The sequence below is a fragment of the Montipora foliosa genome, chromosome 13, assembly GCF_036669935.1.
Source record: "Montipora foliosa isolate CH-2021 chromosome 13, ASM3666993v2, whole genome shotgun sequence".
Lineage (NCBI taxonomy): Eukaryota > Metazoa > Cnidaria > Anthozoa > Scleractinia > Acroporidae > Montipora > Montipora foliosa.
The window spans coordinates 5,645,869-5,656,458 of NC_090881.1; the positions used below are offsets into that span (position 1 = coordinate 5,645,869).

At 39.9% G+C, this 10,590-nt stretch overlaps 1 protein-coding gene and 1 pseudogene across 1 annotated transcript; one reads left to right on the top strand and one right to left on the bottom strand.

Moving 5' to 3' along the window:
* Window positions 1-6,957: 6,957 nt before the first annotated feature.
* LOC137983461 (uncharacterized) lies at window positions 6,958-7,850 on the bottom strand (annotated as a pseudogene).
* A 585-nt stretch (window positions 7,851-8,435) lies between these two features.
* On the top strand, window positions 8,436-10,061 carry LOC137981556 (uncharacterized). The gene has a single exon (XM_068828652.1). The coding sequence runs from the start codon at window positions 8,436-8,438 to the stop codon at window positions 10,059-10,061; it is 1,626 nt and encodes a 541-aa protein (XP_068684753.1).
* Window positions 10,062-10,590: the final 529 nt, after the last annotated feature.

Genomic DNA, 10,590 nt, shown 5'->3' on the forward strand with positions numbered 1-10,590 from the left:
AGACATATGGTACGCGCACCGGTGGCTCAGTTGGTTGAGTACCGGGCTGTTACGCGGGAGGTCGTGAGTTCAACTCCGGCCGGACCAACACTCAGGGTCTTTAAATAACTGTGGAGAAAGTGCTGCCTTTGTAATTACATCTGCAAATGGTTAGACTCTCTAGTCCTCTCGGAAAAGGACGATAAGCCGGAGGTCCCGTCTCACAACCCTTCAATGTTCATAATCCTGTGTGACACAACGGAACCCGCACACTTGTCGTAAAAGAGTAGGGCATGCAGTTCCCGGTGTTGTGGTCTGTCTTCTGTGGTGTATCATGGTTGGGAGGGTAAATGCTCGGAGATATTAGCTACACCAAGCTACTCTAAAAATCCGAGGGTAAATAAAGATATATGATATATGATATGATATGATATATGGTGTACCTCGAGAGAAACCCTTAGGAGACTAATACGAAACAGTTGCTGCATACCGTTGACACTGGAAACTCGCGGTGGGGAGCCACTACTATCAACATCATATAACCTGTCCCCCAGGCAATTCCCAGAAATAATAATAGCTTTATTAATCCATCATTAAATTTAAATTTATTAAAATTTTTCATTAAATATTAATTTACGATACTAAAATTAAATAAAGGAGAAATATGGGCAATGTACAATTTAAATACTTAGGGTTTTGCAAAATTAAAACTCACGATAACATCATCTATTGTTTAAAATGCAACTTCTCCTTAGCACATAGGACTTCATGTGCCTCTCAGTCCTAGAATGTGGTACCTTAATGCAATTCATCACTCGAGTACAATGGCTATTGATTGTGGGCATTGATATCAGTGAGTAATTGGGATGGTTCTTATCACTTAATATTATTTGAAATAATTGAAGGCTGCGATTCTGCAAACCCTGATGATCTGCAGCGAGGTACTTGGGGATACCAACCCAGACCGGAGATGCATACTCTAACACTGTGAGATCACATTTTTTTGTGACTTGGAAGAGGAAGCATTATAGAAAGGTACATCTCATTCCTATCGTTCATGGTCTTGGATTTGCAAAACTGCGGCGCTTCCTGGATTCCATGCGTAGATTAGAGCTGTTATAACAGGACGCTTTGTGGCTATGATTTAAAAAAATTTTACCTGATCACTTCTCTCTTTCGTCTATAACCCACACTTCAAATATACATTCATTTCATTCATCGAGTCCTTCACGGAAACGAATGAGCTCAACAAATTTACCCGCTCCCGACTGGTTCCTAGACCAGGAAGAAGCAATACTCCGGTTCCAGAAAAACGGAAGTTGCATGCATGTGAGGCTTAATAGCCCTCGCGGGAAAGTTCAATTTGAAACAACATGTCGGAAGATCAAATCGATCTTGCTCCCGAAGATATTCCTGGAGCTACCAGACCAAAGTTGACCGTTAATCAACTGAAAGATTGGTTGAAATGCCATCGTATTAATCAAAGTGGTAATAAAAAGGAACTTTTTGAAAGGTAGGTGTTCTTGTGTCATCCTTCTATCGGCTGTTTATAATTTTCATGTGAAACAGTTTCATATAGGATTTACTTTCTTTTATAACAGAGTCTAGAACTTGCAGGAAATGATTACTCTAAAAATATACGACCCAGATCCAGGCAAGAGCTTCACTAGAGCAAAGTTAGGGAGACTAAATGAAGAATTCAAGGAAAATAGGGAAAACGCGAGTGCCACAGCAAACCACTTCGAGAAATTTCCCACCTCTGATTCAGCATTTGCTGATGATTTCACTGCCCTTCCCAAATTTGTTCCACTTGATACATTAGCACACTAAAGAACTGTGGAAAGAACACTAGGACATCAACTGACGCGGTTTCGGAGTTTGCAAGTTGCAAAGGGCTAAGATTGTTCTCTTTTGTTCTCGACCTCCACATATGTGTGAGTCCAAATTCAAAGGATGGTGTTTATCTATCTCAGTGCGCTTTGCTAGGCTTCCGGTAGGATATCCGTTCAATATAAAGTCAAAATGGTAATTCTTTCTGCCGAATGGGAAAAAATATGTCTTTGCTTGTTTTTCTGTATTTTCCCCTTAGACTGGTAGAACGTCTGTGTCTAAAGGAAGGTGAAATTGATAACCAATCTAATTTTCATAATGCGGGTCTCACATTTGAAGATGCACCGAAAGTGAGGTTCAACAATTTTCAACATTGGGCACGCTCAAATTTGGGCATTTACCGGCTCTGACTGCTTTTGTCTCTATAAAATATGTTTTAAGGTGTTTCCAAAAACTAAAGTCGTCCCATTCACTTATGACCCAAGATAGTTAAATAAGCAAACTTTTTCTCGAACCGAAATGCGGTGGACGGCTGTTAGAAAAACTGCCTCTTAAACATGCAGGGAAGATTTAGAATAGGCGAGGCAGATTGACAGCTTCTCAGTACAGCCTTGATATCCACTAGACTAACGAGACAAGGTCAATAAAAGCCGATTCTTTTAGAGTATTGACATAGTGGTCCAAGCAAAACAACTGAAAGCTACCATTTTCAACATGGTTCTTAAACTTTAATACTGTACATCAGCGCGGCTTAGCTCAGAGACACTATTTTTATTTCATAAGGAAATGTCCAACGTCAGTTTGACGGATGGCCATTAGTGTTGACCCCAATGAGCACGGAGAAAAAATCACAAAACCTGTGTTGTTGTATCGAGACTCCGTTTATATTGAGTGTGGGTACCTAAGTACCTTATTATTGGAATAATAAGAAATCTCGTTTCTTCCTTTCTTCTAAATATCTACTACGATCCCTGTACTATACCCTAGTGTATTCGTATCTTAAATATTGCAATGTCGTATAGCCCTAAACGTATCCCTCTAGTTTAAACAGGCTTTTCCTTCTACAGAAACGCATCATCATAATTATAAGTGGAGCTCATTATCGTGCTCATTTACAAGCTCAATATCCTTGATATGTTAAACATTAATGCTTTCCTTGTGGCTTGCTTTATGTCTTCTTATCAATATAACCTTCATCCTATTACTTGTGATAATCGTTTATCTACTCATCGTCAAGTTTATACGTACGATACAAAGAACGCCAATAACTGTGCAGGGATGGCGCAGTGGTGAGAGCACTCGCCTCCCACCAATGTGGCCCAGGTTCGATTCCCAGATTCGGCGTCATATGTGGGTTGAGTCTGTTGGTTCTCTACTCTGCACCGAAATCTTGCCGTATCCCACAGTTATTCTATCTTTAAGACTTCACTGCAAAAAGGAAAACCAAATTAGAATCACCCGTCCATAGTTTGTATACCATCGCCTACCTTGTGTGAGGAACCCAAGGTTAACAAGCTCTCAGCTTGTTTTGGATTTCCTCCTCTTTTAAGGCTTAACTAAAAGCGTCTGTAAAATGATATAATATTAGATAATAGTATTATAAGTCATCCTTTTAGATTTTGTAACCTACTGTAATTTAGTCATTTTCTTTCTTTTTTTGTACGTGTGGCAAACAAACAAATAAATAAATATATGGTGCGATTTATGCCGCTTGCAATGATTTTTCACTCTTTCTCGCATAAATCCACACTTTTGGGCTAGCTTTCCTTGTCCGAGACTCATTCTCTTTTATCTTCTTCTTCGCCAATGCATTCGTTACCGAGTGGCCTCCTAGGAAGGAAACATTTCTTAAACTCGGTTTTGAAAGCACGGTTCATATACCCGTAAATAAACGGATTGATGCAACTGGTAATATAAATAAAGAGAGTTGAAAGAAGAGAAAGATAACGTGGGAAATCAGAATATTCCACAAATTTCGAGACAGTAAATATGACATGAGCAGGCGCAAAAAAACTGAAAAATCCTATGACAGTGGTGAACAAGGTTTTGGTGATTTTGACATCGGCAATGTTGGAAGATTGCCATGAAACATTTGCATTGTGCATTTTAACTTGTTTGTAGATCTTCCAGTAAGAAAACCCGATAACGAAATAAGACGCGTACGTTAAGGCGAGTATGACAGAGAAAAAAGATGGATGGAACCCAATAATGCACATTGCAAAACCCGCATTCGGTTTGCTTTTTTGATCAAGAAAAAATATTGAGAGAAAGGCAAGTGTGAAAGGTATTGCCCAGGCCAGAAATGCGGAGATAACAATACACCGTGGCTTGAAAATTGTTTGGTACTTAGTTGGTTTCACTACTTTATAGTATCTGTTTATTGCCATCAGAACCATGTTAAACGAAGAGGCTTTTGTCAAGGATGTATACGTAATGGCAACAAAACCACAAGTAGCTGCTCCAAATGACCACTCTCCAGTTGCCAGAAAGGCGACCGATAGTGGCATAGAGCAACTTGCTTGCAAGATGTCAGTGAGAGCAAGTGAGATAATGTAATAGTTGCTGGGGCAGCGCAATCTCGGGTCTCGATAAAGAGCATAACAGACGAGAAGATTTCCAAGCAGTGAAAGGATCATTACCAATGAAAATGTTGCCGTTTCTGTTGCCACAACTGCAATGTGTCTGTTTTGCAACTCTCTCGCCTCCTCCGTGGACATGGTCACTTCTTTTGGGTTGTATTTTCTTTTAGAGGCTCCCTTTTAGTCTTATCGTGCATGTCTTTTGTGGAAGAACTCTCTTCAGTTTGATTTCTCCTGTACAAGTGATTCCTGGGTGAATTAATTTTTTCAGCGAGGGCTTTTGTTTTCCGAATTTCTCTCAAAGGATATTATTTCAATCTAATCTCGGGCCAACTATTACGACTCTCCACGGGTTAGTTTCTGTTTTCGACCACGCAAATGAACTTTTATCATAACTGAAAATTACTAAGGTCATAGTGTACAGGGAATTGTTCTCCTCCATTGACCGGAAAGAAATAAAGGAGCAAATTCAATTAGAAAAGTCAATTCGTATTTGGCTAAACTTCAGAATATCCGGCCACTTCATGATTTGCATAAAGTTAATCAGATATCTATTTGTTCATGAACAAACACTGTACTATCAATAACATCACATCTTTCAAAAGCTTCTTGATTTTTTCCTTGTTATTCAGGATTATTACTTTATTGCTATTACGTATATATATATATCTTACTTCTCGTGTCCTCTTCTGAGAAAGTGTTCCCGGGGCTCATAGTGGTGGTCAACCGATTTGGCTGAAACTCGGCACAAAAGTTCGGTGTGATAAGATATTTATAACATATGGCGTAAATGGATAAATTTGCTTCCAAATGAATTCGTCCATGGACTCTACAAAAGCGGAGCTTTTCCGTCATAAATGTAACTTTGTTCTCAAGCCATTAGACAGAGAGGATCGTTGGGCTAAGGTTAGGTCAAATTTGTGAACAACATGACTACCCAAAATTGGCATTTTTCAAAAAAACTATATAATTGCTCAACTTTTATTCCAAATCCAGTATGTACTTTAGTGACCCATTTATCAAAATCATTTGCGAAAAATTCGGCTTCTTAAGGTTTGTTAGGTTTTGGCACAAACCCTCCACGCCACTCTAAGTCTCAGCAAAATGGAATTCTGAGCATAATTCATGCTATTTGGTGAGTGAAAATGAAACATTGAAGCCAAATCAGCGTTCTTATCTAGAAACACCTGGAATCATGGCTTACAAATGCTCTAAGAAGGCCTCTGATTAGCACTACAAACACCCAGATTAAGAAAAAGAAAGAATTTTTTTTTTAATTTATTATTTATTTTCTTTAACCTAGTACCCATCGGCATAGCATACAAATGGTGATCCTCTCACCTAGATATAAGAATCTTTTTTAAACATGCTTGAATTTTCTCGGATTTACATTTTTTAGGCAATATTTTTATACATACTATACCCTAAGCTTGCAGTTTCTATATTTTGTCAGGCCGGTTCAGGTAATATTTCTATACATACTATACTCTAACCTTGCAGTCTCTATATTTGTCAGGCCGGTTTTTTGATACAAGATGACGAGAGCTTAACAAAAGCGAACGTTAACAGAAGATCTATGGCTTTTTCAAATTAAAATAGCCTCACTAGCTCTTATAAATACGCATCAGTAAAAGAGCATGATCACACATACAAGTTGCAGTGAGTAGTGTCAAAGTGACTTGTGATCCATCCGATTTCCTGGGTACGTAAGAGCTGAATGAGTCAAATCATCCACTAATTAAAATACAAAATTCACAGTTAGGAGACCAAAATTACAAATATTTTGTGTTGCAGTTCATATGAAACATAACTTGCAACACTTCAAGATGCGATTGTTATTGTATCGACTTGCCTGCCATATGGGATGTGAGAGTGATTGGACTGGACGAAGTCGAGGAGTCACGCAGCCTTCATGGAGATTTGAGCAAAGCGGGTTTGTTGACTATGACTTTGCGACAATCACAGGAATTGGCTAACTGTAGAAGAGGTTCATAATACGACGCCTTACGATTAACACTACCTATAATTTCAACATCAAAGAACTCGCACAATGACTGTAGTTGACTGAGTTTGCAACAACTTGGCTAATCTACCAGTTGTCAGAGAGTTCGCAAAAATACAAATCTTCATACAAAAGACGGTGCTTGAGACCAATCTCTTGTTCAGCCACCTGAACTAGATGATCAACATATTCCTCTTTCCCCAGTGCTTCGTCTTCACTTTCGCTTTTGCTGATTGGAAGTCTCTTCTGCCGCGCAGCCAGTCGGAAAAAATACCCTTTGACTGTGTGCGCCTCAATCCACTCTGAAACTGGGAAAGTTTCCTTTATTTGCTTCACCACGTCTGCTGATGCAGCTTTGTGATGAAGATCTTTAGCTACCTTTTTGAATCACTTTGTCAAGACTTCTTTGACACCTGGAGATATTCGCACTGCAGTCTTTGGCTTCTTCAAGGCCCATCCTTTGCTCAGTTCTGAGTTCGCAGCAGGAACGTAATCTGTCTTGCCAATCTTCTGAGCAGCACCTTTTACGGATGTCGTGACTGGTGCCCATTGCTTACGTTCGGTGTCCTATATGGTCTCCTTCTCAGGGGTCATCATATGATGGCCAGTATCCATATCCTCACCTGCCCTTCGATTGTCTTGAAAGTGGCAGTACAAGCTGATTCAAGTCAGCTAAAAGTATGTACACACTCCACGGCGACATTGTGTTTTCCCTTCGCCTGGTATTTTGCTCGTGCAACACGTGGTATTTCTTCCGTCCACTCCCCAATCCTCTCAAGCCTACAGACATCTTGATTATTCCAGGACCCCTCTATATCCACGCCCTCTCCAACATTGTAAGCTCGCCAGACGCGCATTCCCTCGGAAGTCAAAGAGAAATTATTGTATTTCGTTATTCGGGGGTTCTTGTTATTAGCAGCTCCTGTTGACATTGCAGATTGGTTAGTCTTCCACACGGCAATGCTCGTTCCTGCAATTCCTCGTGGGAACTCCGATCTTTTCTTTATATCTTCTGCACTTTCCACATTGTGATTTTGGGCGACATAATTTTCAAGACCCTCTTTGCATGGGGCGATATTTCCGTCACATAAGTTCTTACCCGACTAAGGGTCACAGAAGTCATAACGGATGACTTCAATGCCTGACCGTTAGCTTGTGGTGTTGATAGTTGACAAAAGCGCATGACAGAGGTAACATCCAGCATAATCACTTCTTAAAATCGCTCTTGACACTGATTAATGCGATTCTTTGACAGAAACTAAGACCTCTTCTAGTATACAAGAAACTTAAAACCAGTCCTGTTTATAGGTGTCAACAGCAACCATGTATGTATGAACAGTGTGCTCGCTTTCTGATAATGCCGGACAATCAGGATGGTTTGATTTGTAAAGGACAGCAGAAAAAGGCCAGCTGATTCCGCACTTGGCGAACCATTGGGACTACGTTTCTGTGAAGCGCATTAGGAGTAACTTCATGGCGCAGTCATTTTTGACCATAATGGTCTGGTCAGGTCATATAACTGATCGAGCGTATATTGTCTCGCTTGATCTTGCTGGAAAGCCCTCAGCAGATGAGCTTCTCAAGCTCCGATGCTGGACACGGCATGACCCAATTCCCACTTTTGCTTTTTACTCAAGTCCAGGGCACCATTTTTTACAGTGTTTTCGATCGCCTTTAACCACATAAAAGCCGTCGGTGCAAGCTACAAAATTTGCCGACAACATTTGGCATGTTCTGTAGGGCCCCTTAACATATCAAGATAGGCGGCTTGCTTTCTTGACGAAATTCGCAAGTGACTTTATTTCGCGAAATGTGTTCCCTGACTATATCAGGCATTAGCTCGGACAATCTCGCGGTGAGTTAATTTCCCAGAGCAGGCCTATAAGTTTGCTCTATCACCATTCTCTCTTCGGCTCACTTGAAATAAGCAACGACGAATAACTACTGCACTGGGCTATGACAGATATTGTTCGTTTTCCACTGGCTTTTCTACTAAGTCATATTTTGATAATTATTATTTTTCAAAATGTTTCCTCGATTCTTACATGCAAATTTCTTCGGTGGAGCAGAACAACATCAACAATGGGAACAATACATCAAATAATGCTACCGTGAACACTGTACTGAATAACTTATCATACGTGAAGAAATGCCAGCAATTACTTCCAACTGCAAAACAACTATGCTTCGCCGTAGCAAACGTACGATCTGCAAGAAATAAGACTGATCTTATTATTGATCATGTGATGGGTAACAAAATTGACCTTTGTGTGCTTACTGAGACATGGCTCAAAGATGAAGATTCTGTTAGTATTTCTTCACTATCACCACCAGGATATTTGTTTCATAATTGTCCTCGACCTTCGCAGCGCATTGGAGGCGGTATTGGATTAATGCACAGAGATAATCTTCAGACTTCTCGAACTGACTCAGGAGAAAAACGATCTTTTGAATATTGTGAATGGAACATTATGAACTTAAGTAGACCATTGAAAATCATTGGTATCTACCGACCACCTTACTCTGAGGCACACCCAGTGTCTGCTAATGTCTTCTTTGAGGAATTTTCTGCCTATCTGGAAAATATTGTTATGTATCCTGAAGTTTTGCTTATCTCTGGTGACTTCAATTTTCATCTCGACAGCCATACTGACTCTGACGCTGATAAATTCTCGGATTTACTGGAAACTTTTGGTCTCATACAACATGTTACTACACATACGCATTCATCTGGTCATATCTTAGACCTTGTTGTGACTCGATCATGTTATGATTTCCTCCTACAAATTCCACGTACAACGTTCTTCATCTCTGATCATTGCTTTATTGAAATTGCTATGGCTTTTCCGCCTCGCCTTGAACTTTCTATAAAAGAAATCTGCTTTCGTCAATACAAGAAGATCGATATTGAGACTTTCAAGAACAACATCCTTGACTCTGAGCTACACCACTATCCTTCAACTGATCTGTTAAATCTGGCCAAGACCTACGACAAGGTACTTACAGATATTCTAGAAAGAAATGCTCCTTTATTGCATAAAACGGTAATTGTAAAGCCTATGTTCCCGTGGTTTAACCCTGAGCTTAAAGACTTGAAAGCAAAGCGAAGAAAGTTAGAGAAGAAAGTGTTGCGAATCCAACGGAAATCTGACAAAGATGCCTATCGTGAAATATACAACAAGTACACAAAGCTACTGCACGACTGTAAACATCTTTACTACACTGAACAAATCAATCAATGTGCTGGGGATTCCCGTAAACTGTTTCAGGTTGTCACCTCGTTGTGCAATAAGAAGCAAGAATGTCCACTGCCACCTCACAATGACAGTGAAACTCTCGCCAATGAATTTGGTGATATTTTTTTTTGCCGCAAAATTGATCTGCTAAGAGAGGAAATTGACAGAATTCATATGGTTCCACCAGAAATTAATTGTTATCCACCAGAAATTCAACTTCACTCATTTTCTACCGTTACAGAATCAGATGTTCGTACTGTCATCATGAGCTCCTCTAGTGCATCTTGTAAACTGGATCCAATTCCCACATGGCTACTGAAGTTATGCATTGATGAACCTCTCCCAGTAACAACCGAAATAGTAAGTCTCTCCATCCGTGGTGGACGTGTTCCTGCTGATTGGAAGTGCGCTCTTGTGAAAAAAACTGGACCTTGAACCTGTACTCAACAACTTCCGACCTGTCTTTAATTTGTCCTTTATTTCAAAGTGTACTGAGAAACTGGTACTTCAACAATTATTGTCACATTACTTTGAGAATGCATCGCTTCCTAGCAACCAATCTGCTTATCGGAAATACCATTCTACCGAAACTTGCCTACTTAAGGTGCAGAATGACATTTTGCTAAGCATGGATCGACAAGAGGTTACACTTCTCGTATTACTTGACTTAAGTGCTGCATTTGACACTATTGATCATAATTTACTACTTAGTTTACTTCATTCTGATTTCGGTGTTATTGGTAGTGCACTCCAGTGGGTCCGTTCTTTTCTATCTGAAAGGCAACAGTGAGTAGTTGTTGGTCAATCTTGTTCTAAAAACTATCAAATGAGATATGGAGTCCCGCAAGGAAGTTGTATTGGTCCAATCTTGTTCCTGCTATATACTTCTCGACTCTTTAAACTTATGGAAAAACATCTACCCGATATGCAGGGCTACGCGGATGATATGCAGCTCTATCTATCT

Excerpts from the sequence above, each read along its gene's own strand:
- LOC137981556 (XM_068828652.1), top strand. The coding sequence starts at position 8,436 with ATGCAAATTTCTTCGGTGGAGCAGAACAACATCAACAATGGGAACAAT.